General features: G+C 51.1%; 1 protein-coding gene across 1 annotated transcript; it reads right to left on the bottom strand.

Annotated features, from left to right (window-relative positions):
• Positions 1–137: 137 nt before the first annotated feature.
• On the bottom strand, positions 138–7,434 carry Zmynd19 (zinc finger MYND-type containing 19). The gene is made up of 6 exons (XM_046465663.2): positions 7,293–7,434; positions 6,055–6,114; positions 5,093–5,199; positions 4,185–4,325; positions 1,091–1,271; positions 138–742 (listed from the first exon to the last, which is right to left on the bottom strand). The coding sequence occupies exons 1-6, from the start codon at positions 7,341–7,343 to the stop codon at positions 599–601; spliced, it is 684 nt and encodes a 227-aa protein (XP_046321619.1). The 5' UTR covers positions 7,344–7,434; the 3' UTR covers positions 138–598.
• Between the last annotated feature and the right edge of the window lie 4,455 nt (positions 7,435–11,889).

The following is an 11,889-nucleotide window of genomic DNA, read 5'->3' as shown; positions in this document are numbered from 1 at the left end:
GGCTTGATATGCTCTGCTCCTCAGAGGCCAACAAAGAGCACAGCAGGTCCTGTCATTCCACAACACTTGGCTGATTCCACTCAAAAATACGCCTGGCCCTCAACAGATGGAATGAGGAGCAGAGAACAGCCGAGACAGAAGATGATTCCACCCTTTACTCTGTCCTTTTGGACACAACTTCGTGCAGGCCACCCTCAATGGGGACCCCACTGCCCAGGAGAGAAGCTCCACTATTGAGTTTCTAGACTTGTGGCCGACCATTTGCCATTTGAGGCTTACAGCAAATGATCCTATTTGTAGTTTCTAACCCTCCCCTTGCCTCCCCCCCAAAAAAACTGTACATGAGTTTACAAACATATTAACATATAAATAATGAGAAAGGTCCCGGGGAGCCTCCCCGTTGTCTCTGCTGGACATTTAACACTGGAGGAGCACTGTCCCCACAGACAGCATGTGTCATGGGGAGACTCATGGTGGCTGTTCTGGGCTTGCCACTGGATTCTTCGGCACCTCCAGGTTCAAGCGCCTGTCTGTCTCTGCTGTGTCCACGGAAGAGCCCGAAGTCACAGGCCCGCGTCAATGGCAGCTCCGGTGCCCGTCATCGCTCCGGCTCAAGCTCGTGCTGGAAGGGACGCTTCCTCTCCCGACAGTGCTTCTTGTGGGCAGGCCAGTCCTTCTGCTGGCATTGGGAGCCACAGTACCGGGCCACCTGGCAGCGCCCACAGATGTTGAACTCCCGGAGCTGAAACAGAACATGTGGCTTCACCATCATTTCTGGGAAGCAATGTGGGGTAGAACCTGAAAAGACTTGGCAAAACCCCATTTGCCAGGCTGGTATATAGCTCCACCACAGAGCAATTGCCTAGCATGTGCAATGCTCTGGGTTCCAGCCCCAGCACCACAAACCAACCACCCAACAGAAAAAACAAGCATCAGAGTTGTAAGGCCTGGGCCTGCTTAGGCACAAGAGTAAAGGGAGAACCACCCTGGTGGAAAGCTAGGGAAACACCCAGGGTCTACTGGGTCCGTGCCATAGCCAAACTGCGGGTGAGGTGGCCAGCAACCAAGGCCTCATTACTACACACTGTACCTGCTTCTCAATCACTGTGCAGGGAGGGTAATGACACTCATAGTAGGTACAGGAGTTCTCCTCTTCTTCTACCACATCCCCATTGGCATTGTAGTACCGGGTCACATTCAGGACAGGGAACTGTTCTTCTATAGGGTCCGTGGGAAGCTGCTGGATTGCAAGCCAGTACAAGCTCTGCTCCCTAAAAGCAAGTAGAGGCCTCAGTATATTTGGCTCAGGGCAGCACACAGGGAAGATGGTGCAGCTTCAGGACACCAGTTTTTGTTCCAGCAATTTGATTTCTGTTTGCCCATCTCTGCCGTGTGCTTATCACTACATGACATTAACTATTTAGCATAACAATCTCCCACTAACAACACATAAGCACTGCCTTATTTGTCACCCTCCCCAACATCTGGGCTAATGGGCACACAGCAGGCACAGAATATGGACAATTCAGACCTTACTTATGACCCTTGGAGGCACCCTTACTGACCTATCAAGCCATTTCCCCTTCAATTTTTTGGGCTGTCCTATGTCCTTCTAACCACCTCCCACCACTTGAATGAGTCAGAGGCTACCAAGAATACTACTAAGAACTGAGATCAAGAGGGCACATATTACAGTATAAAGCCCCCAAACAAGAGTTGAGTGTGGAGGACTCCAGCCCTGTGCTGGGATTCAAGGGGTACAGCCCACACCACGGGAGCCAAGGAGCCACTGAACCTACTCCTCTGACCATCCCACTTAATGGAAGCCAGACCATGAGGCACCTGTTCAGAAAGGGAGGGTCAACATATGGAAGGATGCTGGCAGCTTTCTAAGCCCTTCTGTGAGGTTCATGAGCAGCCCTTTGGAAGCAGAAGGAGGGGAGGAGGGGATCAGGTTTGCAAAGAGGCCCCTTTAGATGAGCTAAACTTGTCCCATATCAACCAGGACAGCAAAGTACAAAGTCCAGGCCTGGGAGAAGAGTAATCCTATGTAGGATATGTAGGATAAAGAACCAGCCCATGTGAAGGCTGTAAGCCAAGAAACAGGATATACAACCTGGAGCAGCTGGAACTTGAGGCTCACTCAGACTGGCTCTGACTATTGCTTCTGGCCTGGGGCCTGACCCAGTACAAGTGCTCTACACTGCTAAGTTCCAAAACCCGTATCAGAAAGCCAAGAATGACACCTACTAAGTCCTAGTTGCCCAAGTCACTTCTACCAGCAGGAGGTGCTTGCAGGTATAGGGCACAACTGCAGAAGGAATCTCCCCAAATGGACACAGAACAGAGGGGGAAGGGTTGCTAGACGAGTTGACCAGGAACCTCTACTACTCAGGGTTGTGGCTGCCCCCTTTCCTAAAGGACTTTTTTTTTTAATATCTTTATTTTATTTGTTTATTTTTATATGGTGCTGAAGATCGAACTCAGCACCTCATACATGCTAGGTGAGCGCTCTACTGCTGAGCTACAACCACAGCCCCCCCCTAGAGGTTCGTAATTGTGGTTATTGTATCTGATAATCATAAAAGATATTCAGAGGCCTACAGGTAACATTTAGCCACAAGATGGCCAGACCATCACATGGGGACCTATCTGAGGTAATGGGAGCCACAGCAGAATGGACCCACTGCTGGTGATATGGTGGGTGCACGGGGACTTGCTTGAATACGGGGAGGGTCCATACAGTATATGCCCCAAAGGGAGCTGCATGAAGCTGGGAAAGGTGACCCCACATCTACACTAGGGAAATAGGACAACCAAGCAGAAACGCCAGATGTTGGTTTTGCCCCCCAAGCACCTACTACCCTTTGTTGATGATACAACCCTGGTTTCCTTTTATGAGAGACCTGATCTCAGCCCCAGCTCCAGGATAGAAAAGCAAGCTACCTGAAAGGGCCCTGGGACTTCCCTCTACAGTAATGAATAGGCCTGCTGCTGATGAAGACCACTCCCCCACCTGGGAAAAGCCCTGAGGGACAGAACTGCAAGATGAGCATCAACCCTGGCTCTCCACATTTCTGTCAGGGAAAAATAAGTGCCCTATTTTTGCTTCAGCCAAATTGAATTCAGTTTCTTTTACTTGCAACCTAAAGTCCCACCCAACATAATTCCCAAAAGGATAAAAACCCTTTACTCAACATTTATAAAAGGTTCAGGTTCACTCAAGAGCAGTAAGAAAGAACTGAAGCATCACAACTCTGTATCAGAACAAAACCAAGAGCCACATGGAAAGCAGAGACTCCCAGGCTCTGCCTTTACCTGCCAAAGTCCATGTAAGAATGAATGAGGTACAGTCTGCAGGACACCACGGGGCCAGAGCAGCAGTTTGGAAGTGGCCCTCAAGGACTTAGGGACTGTCCTCTAGCATCACCATCAGCAGCCTGCAGGGTGGCCCTGCCACTTCTCTCCCACTGCACAGGGCTCTGGCACGATCCGAAGGCAATAAGTGAATGTTCAGTTCATCACCCAAAACACTGAACTGTCCTGCTGGGGTAGTTAGCACTGCCAACATTGGGAAAGACCACCCCCAGCTTGAGGAAGTACACAGAAAGCCCAGAAGTCTGTGAACAGGTCAAGGATGCATGTGGAGCTGAGGACTCCTGGGCTCATTTCAGCTCCCAACCCCATCTTGCTGGTCCCTCAGATCTTCCCAAGGGCTCCACAAGTATCAGAGATGGGCTGGTCCTGGGGCAGCAAGAACTGCCCTCCTACATGGAAGCTTGTACAGAGTACTGTGTTTAGGACTTCAGAGAGCTGGAAACTGAGAGGTCACGCCCCCAAACCACACCATCCTGCTTTCTTCAAACCTCTACTCAAGGAAAACTGCTTAGCAAAAGAACATGACAGACAGACCATGTACATGCATAGGAGGCCTCAGGTATGGCCCAAGGCTAGCTAGCCCTACTTCATCACATCAGCTAATGGATTCCTAAATCCAATTATCATAAGATCACCCCAGAAAGATAATCCTAGAAATTCTTCCCATTCCCATGACAAATGGGGAAAACCACACTTTGGGGAAAAATATTCCTGATCCCAAAGCACACACAGGCATCATGACAACAGTGGGAACACGACCCTCTTGGTTCTGAGATTCTGGAGGAAGCACAATAGGAAAAACCCACCTCTGTTTGCTGGAGGTCTCTTCAGCTTTGGGCCTCCAGCCCCGAGGCACCAGCTGCAGGTTGTCCAGGCGGTTGTCCACAGTCACAGCATTGAGGTGCACTACCTGGAAGCCGGGAGCGACGCCGCCCCTGTGCCTCTCCCTGGGGAAAAACATCTTCTAAAGTGCCATCTCTGACCCTCACAGATATCTCTGGTTAACATGCAAATCCAGCCAGAAAAAAGTCTCAGCTACTTGGTCTGAACTGGCTCCTCATCCTATGGACAGGAGGTACACCCAGGGGAGGATGCCCACAGGAATCCATGTTGACAATTCTGCTCCAGGATTCAAGGGCTGGACTCATGAGAACCAAGGATGAAACCCAAAAACTATTTGAACAGCCATCTTTGAGACCAGCTCTGCATCTGGGTGGTCCCAACATTTCAGAGCCCCACAGTGTACAACAAACATTGGTGGCCTGCTTCCCAGGGAGGTAGACTAAACCCCACAACAGGCATAGTGAGAGCCCAACAAAGAGAGCAGAATCCCCCTCCTCCATAGGAGTCTCTGCCCCAGCAGAACACTGGCTTGGTTTGTTTTTCTGTTTTAATATTTTTTTAGCGTCAATAGACCTTTATTTATTTATATGTGGTGCCAAGGATCAAACCCAGAGCCTCACACATGCTAGGCAAGCACCCTACCACTGAGCCACAACCCCAGTCTCCACCTGGTTTTTGAAGTACCACAACATGCAAATTCACCATTCCTTTGGGTCACTGGCAAAAGACACAGAAACAACTCTTCAGACCCAGACCCAGGGAAAGTGGGGCTAATCCAATTTCACCCAGCTCTACTGCCTCAGGCATACTTGCACATCAGAGCTTACACAGGACCCAGATGGGAGATGGAAGGCCTCTGGAAAATACCCACCACAACAGTTCATGAAGGAGCCTGCCTGATCCCCTTCCTCGGTTTTTGTCAAAGGCATATGCAAATATCTTAGCACCATTTCCATCTGCATCTACTTCCATTCGGGCCTTAAAAAAAAAAAAGGGGGAAAGGTTTGTTAAACAAGCCTCAAACTCTGGGCAATACTTGATGTAGCTTGGTGGTAGAGGGCCCCTGGATTCAATCTCCAGTACTTGGAGCGAGTGGGCAATACTTAATGTAGCTTGGTGGTAGAGGACCCTTGGATTCAATCTCCAGTACTTGGAGCAAGGGGGAAATCAAGCAAAACAAACAGCCAGAAGGACAAATGCCAGCCTATTCTCAGGACCCTGGGGGTCTGGAGAGACTCATTTAGACACAAATACCATAGGCCAATCGCTGAAAAACAAACACTCCAAACACATTATCTTCAATTTGGGCAAGAAACTCTACTATGGACACAGAGAAATACATTCTCCCATTCTTAACAAAAAGGCCCACAATCTAGCAAGGAAGAGAAACCCCTGAACAAGCAGTGTCTACAAAGTGTGAGGTGCTGATATGAAATCATGGAGTGGGGACACTGGTGGTTGAGGGCTTCTGTGCCAAGTAGCAGCAGGAATGGACATTTCCCACTGAGAACACTGGCAAGGAGCAGGAGCACTTCCCCTCACACTGTGCAGAGGTGAAGACTGCTGCACCCTGATCTGAGTTAATAGACATCCCGTCACAAACACAACCAGACCTGGTGTGTTCTCAAGAGCCAGCAAGCAGGGTGAGTGAGGCTGGGGAAAGAGCAGTGGGACTGCGACAGGTTCCAGTGGGAATCAACAGTGTGGACCTGAGGGTCCACAGGCCAGCGGTGGCTAACCACTTGCTCACATAGCACAGGGAAGGAAGTTCACTCCTCATGACCCTTCCCAGGCACCAACCAAAAGCAATATGAAAGCACCAATCATCCTTACCTCAAAGGAGTAGCTCTCCACCAATGGGATGTCTTGTTCATCTATCAATGTGTATTTGGTCTAGAAATTAACCACACAGAAGTTACATTTGCAATACTCACAAGGAACAGTAACTAGTAACAGGCAGGAGCCAACCTAATTTTCTTGTGAAATAGAAAGTAACTATGTGCCTCTTCAGGACAAGATCAGCAAGTGGCAGCCTTATTCCACTTCATTGGTGTACACTGGTCTACACCAAAGAGCAGGCAAACCAACAAAACCAAATCATGGCCACATCAGTCTGTACCAAGGGAACATACCCATCTGCACAACACAACTCCAGCAAGTGGCACTGAGCTTTAATGTACCAATAAACCTATTGAAAGTTGGTTCCAGTGGAGCAGAGGGAGGGGCCAAGGCTGAAGTATGATATTTAGAAGGTCTTAATGTTTATTCATTAAGCTGGGCAGTAAGTATGCATGCTTACTGGGCTAGGCTTCTTAGCTACCTGCCTGAAATGTTCCAAATAAAAGCCTTAAGGTTTTTATTTATGTTCACTTATGGTCCCACCCTTTCCCAGTCGGGAATTCACATCCCCAACAGTCCTTGCTGAGCTTCTGCTGAAGGGACAGAAGACAGTTTCCGAGGCAGCCTCTCAGGGTCTCTTCTAGGATCTAAACCAGTTTCCGGCGTTTGACTTCACCCTGCCTCCACTGGTTGTGGGGACTGAATAAGGTCCCTGGCTCCTAAACACCTCCAAGCCTCAAAGCCCACAGGTGCCACGGCAGCTGCGGCCTCAAACACGCGGAGGGCGGGGCCAGGCACTGGAGAGCAGCAGAGAGAATCCCTGGCTCCAGGTCCCCGCGGTGAGGAAGCCCAAGGCGAACTTGGCCAGCCCCTGGGAACGCTAAAAAGATCCCCGAAGCTCGGCGGGCCGGTAGGCACGGCGCAGCACGCCTCAGACGCGCCGGTGAGATCGCCGGGGACGGCCGCGGAATGGGCGCTCTGTTCAAACCCGGCGGTCGCAGGTGCAGCCCCGACATTAGGCCCGGCCGTGGTTGCCCGGGAGGGCTCCGGGTGAGCGCGGCCGGCCGCCTCCGCACCCCGCCGGCCCGGCCCGGTGCGTCGGGAAGCCAGAGGGGCGCGTCGGCTGGCCCGAGGAAAGCGGCACCCGGCCCAAGCCGGGCCCTCGAGCCCCACTTGCCCCGCCCGCCCGTCGCCCGGTCCGCGAAGGCCCGGCCGCGGCTCCGGCAGCTCACCTTCCCGGCCACCCGGCCGAGCCGCACGATGCCCAATTTGAAGTCGGTCATGGCCGGGCCTGCGCTCTCGGCCGGCAGCGCCGCTCCCTCGGGAGGCGCCGGGCCGAGGCGAGGCCGCGGCGCTCCGGGCGGGCCGGGGTCGGGCCGGGCGGGCCCAGGGCGGAAGAGGCTGGGCCGCGCTCGGGCCGCCGCCGCCGCCTCGCGCCCGCCGGACCTGCCACGCGCCGCCGCCGCCGCCGCCGCCGCCGCCGCGCGCACCCCCGAGAGCGGAGCAGAGGGGCGGGGCGCTGCCGGGACACACCCCCGACACAGCCGCCCGACCAATGGAAGGGCGCGCCCTGCGCCGGCTGGCGCGCGCCGACGCGCCGCGGCCAATGGGAAGAGAGCGGGTGCGCCGGCGTGCTGGAAGTTGGGCGAGCGCGGGGCGAGCGCGGGGGAGGGGCGGGCCGGGGGCGGCGCCTGCGCGGCGGGCCGGCACGACGTCAGTTTCGCGGGAAGCTTTGTGCGCGCGGTGGTGGCGGGGGCCTGCCCGTGGGGCTGTGGCCCCGATTGCGGCACAGCTGCTTTCCGCTAGCTCGCGGTCCCCACAACCTGCTCCGGTCCTTCTCCAGGCCCCGCAGGACGGCCTGGATCATCTGCCTGCGCCGGGCCCGCCCACCCGAACTCAACTCGCCCTCCCGCCTGCAAGACTGCGGCGGAGCTCCCAGCACAGCTACGTTGGCATCCCAGGCTATACTTCCTCACCTCGGGGCTGCGCCTCCAGAAACAGCTCAGGATGACTTGGCGGGGCCAGACCTAGTGCGTCCTAGGTCTGTAAGGCCTGTTAGGTCCCCTGGAAAGGCTGACACCTATTGGGGACACTGGAGGCAATGGTGATCTTATGTCTGGCCGATCTTATGTCTGTAGCCCCCGTAGCCTGACCCTTGGGAGCAAGGCCTTTTGCCTATGGATGGGCTCCACCCTGCTTCAAGATGACCCCAGGCACCTGAGGGTCAGCCTGTTTTTGGCAGGCCAGGTTCTGTTTGGGGGTTAAATTATCAAGAGAATGTCTGCAAAGGGCTTTAGTGAGTGAAGCCAGAAGGCCTATCTGTGGACTCCTGAAACTTGCCAAGAGAGGCATCTGGGATCAGGCTGGGCCTAGGGGCTCTACCAATCTCTCCGTTGGGAAGGTGTAAGATTAAGAAAAAGAGCTTCCTAGGAAAAGGTTCGCTGTCCAAGGTGGGGCTCTGTGGGTGCTCCGTGGGCAGTAGACACACTTAGTGCAGGTTTCCCCCAGAAGTTGAGTTGAAACAGGGATTCAAGTCCATGTAGCTGAGAGGGGACAGCAGAAAACACTAGTTAGGGTGGGGACATGAGGCGAGGAAGGGGGTACTATCAGTATGGTTTCTGTGTCAGGCTGTATAGGGGTCATCCTCAGGGGAGCTAAACCCCTATCCTGTTGCCCACAGGTTGTAGGCTTGGAAGGTCACTGCATGGCTTGCAGCCATGAACACCTGCAGGTAGTAAAGATGACTTGTGCCATGCAGCTGACTTGGGGTAAGCCAGTTGTCATGAGTCCTGTGAGGGGCAAGTCACAGTGTTACCTCTGTCTTCTGTCAGCAACACTTAAAAAAAAAAAAAAAAAAAACACTCTTGGGCTGGGGAAGTAGCTCAGTTGGTAAAGTGCTTGCACAAGGCCCTGTGTTCAATCCCCAGCACCAGACGGGGGTGGGGGGGAAGAAGGAAAGAAAGAAACACTTGCTGGGAGCAGTGAGGCAGAAGAATGGCAACTGAGGCCAATCTGGGCAACGGAGACTCTGTCTCAAAATGAAAAGGGCTGGAGGTGTTGCTCAGAGGTAGATCACTTGCTTAGAATGCATAAGGCTTTGATTCAATCCTCAGCACCACATGCACACACAACCCTTGACCTCATGTCCACCCCCCAGCCACTGCCATCCTTTCCTAGTTCTTGGGAGTTGTGTATGGTTGTCTTCCTGTCTAGAAAATCAGCAAACTTAGAATTTGGGAGACTGAGGCAGGAGGATCACAAGTTCAAGACTAAACTGGGTAACTTAGCAAGACCCTTTCTTTTTTGGGGGAAGAGGGGTCCTGGGGATTGAACTCAGGGGCACTCAACCACTGAGCCACATCCCCAGCCTATTTTGTATTGTATTTAGAGACAGGGTCTCACTGAGTTGCTTAGTGCTTTGCTTTTGCTGAGGCTGCCTTTGAACTAACTATCCTCCTGCCTCAGCCTCCCAAGCCAGTGGGATTACAGGCATGCCCAGCTAAGACCCTTTCTTTAAAAAGATTAAAAAAAAAACAAAACATGAAAAGCTGGGGCTGTAGCTTAGTGGTGGAGTGCATGCCTGCACTTGTGAGGCACTGGATTCAATTCTCAGCACCACATAAAAACAAATAAATAAATGTATTGTGTCCGTCTACAACTAAAACTTAAAAAATAAAAAACCAGTGAACTAGGGGCTGGGGCTGGGGCTCAGCAGTAGCACACTTGCCTGGCATGTGTGAGGCACTGGGTTTGATTCTCAGCATCACATATAAATAAATAAAATAAAGGTCTATCAGCAACTAAAAAATTAAAAAAAAAAAAAACAGTGAACAAGTTTTCTTTTCAGAGTGCTTACCTAGCATATGTGAGGCACTGGGTTCAATCCTTTGCACTTCCTAAAAGTAAAGGCATTTTGTCCTACAATTAAAAGAATGCAAATATGTTATCATGTGGCTCTGGGTTAGAAGTACAGGTAAGTTCAGTGGCTTCTCTGATCTAGGTTTTAGTGCTGAAGTCAAGGCGTCACGTGGCCAGAGCTTTTACCAGGGGCTGTGAGGGAGAGTCCTCCGTAGGTTCATTTAAGTTGTTTTCAAAATTTAGTTCCACATGACTGTAAGGTGCTGTCAGCCAGGGGTCCTCAGTTCCTGGAGGCTACCTGCATTATCCAGTTTGTAATCACTGTCAAAACCCAGCAAGTCCTCCTCACATTTTGACTCTCTCTAACCATCCTTTCTACCTCATTTCTCCCACTTTCAGCTGAAGAAAATTCTCTCTTTTTTAAAATATTTCTTTTAGTTGTAGATTGACACAATACCTGTATATTGTTTATTTTCCTGTGGTGCTGAGGATCAAACTCAGTGCCTCAAATGTACTAGGCAAGTGCTCTACCACTGAGGCACAACCCCAGCCCCAAAGTTTCTCCTCTTAAGAATTAGGGCTTAGGCTATAGCTCAGTGGCAATGATTAGGGTTGGGGCTGTAGCTCAGTGGCAGAGCCCTTGCCTAGCATGTGTGAGGCACTGGGTTTGATCCTCAGCACTACATAAAAATAAATAAAATAAAGGCATGCTGTCTGCCGCAGTCTGGCTGGGCACAAATAACCGGGAAGTCACAAGCCACTTGTAGATTCAAACAGGAACTACTTTATTGCCAGAACTCAAAGGGAACTCCGCGAGAACTCAAAAGTAGCGTGCACCCGAGGTAGCAGGAACCGCCTTATTGCCGGACAGCAGAGGTTTATATACACAACTGAATACACAGCTTGTTTCAATTTAGCATCATCCAGTTACAGCAATCAGTCATTATCTTAATAATTATACACAGCTTAACTTAATTATCATCATCTTAATGGCTCTCTGGCGTTACTTCTCAACCACTCCTTCTGGCAAAATGCCAGGCGCCATCTTGACTTGGTTGTGGCTCTCAACAGCTATCCATACACAACTACAAATTTTTTTTTTTTAAAAGAACTCGCAGGGCTGGGAATGTGGCTCAAGCGGTAGTGCGTTCACCTGGCATTCACAGGGCGCTGGGTTCAATCCTCAGCACCACATAAAAATAAAAAATAAAGATGTTGTGTCCACCGAAAACTAAAAATAAATATTTTTAAAAAGTCTCTTTCTCTCTCTCTTTAAAAAAAACAAAACTTGTGATTAGATTGGGTCCACGCAAAGGATCTATGATAATTTCCTTATTTTAAGAACAGTAATTATGGGGCTGGGGTTGTGGCTCAGTGGTAGAGCACTTACGTAGCATGTGTGAGGCACTGGGTTCAATTCTCAGCATCACATATAAATAAAAATAAAGATCCATTGACAACTGAAAAATATTTTTTTAAAAAAAGAACACTAATTACTAATCTAATTACACCTGCAAAGTCGCTTTAGCCATGCTACATAACATGCTAGGGTGAAGGCAGGAGAACATGACATGTTCAAGACATCCTGCCTACCACTCAAGTCTTCTGGCAACCCACCCAGCTAGGCCTTCACCCCTACCTCCCACTGAAACTGCTCTACAACATTGACCAAAACAAAACTTGCTTAGCGAGGAAGCCAAAAAATCCACCCGATGGGTTGTCAGAATGGGATGACAAGCAGGCCAGCACCAGAGCTGGGGATCTGATGAGGGAGCAGAGTCATCCTCACTGAGAAACTGACATATGAGCAGACAGTCCCAAAGGGAGTGAGCCATGCAGGCACATAGGAAGAACGTGTGGCAGAGGGGACATCCAGAGCAAAGGCCCCTGAGCTGAGAGCATGTCTGGCATGTTTGAAAAGCAGGCTGGTGCTCTACAGCTGGAAACTTGAACTTGTAGGAGGCAAGAGTG

The sequence above is a fragment of the Marmota monax genome, unplaced genomic scaffold (assembly GCF_021218885.2).
Source record: "Marmota monax isolate L192 unplaced genomic scaffold, Marmota_monax_Labrador192_F-V1.1 WCK01_AAM20220418_F8-fsc00167, whole genome shotgun sequence".
Lineage (NCBI taxonomy): Eukaryota > Metazoa > Chordata > Mammalia > Rodentia > Sciuridae > Marmota > Marmota monax.
Note: the sequence above shows the minus strand (reverse complement) of the source record. Positions and strands in the feature narration are given on the sequence as shown.

What these genes read in the sequence shown, in the direction of transcription:
- Zmynd19 (XM_046465663.2), bottom strand. Translation starts at nt 7,343, where the DNA reads ATGACCGACTTCAAATTGGGCATCGTGCGGCTCGGCCGGGTGGCCGGG. An exon ending in TCGGCCGGGTGGCCGGGAAG is followed by an intron (nt 6,115 to 7,292) that starts GTGAGCTGCCGG and finishes GTTAATTTCTAG; the next exon opens with ACCAAATACACATTGATAGA. An exon ending in GAGACCTCCAGCAAACAGAG is followed by an intron (nt 1,272 to 4,184) that starts GTGGGTTTTTCC and finishes ACTTGCTTTTAG; the next exon opens with GGAGCAGAGCTTGTACTGGC.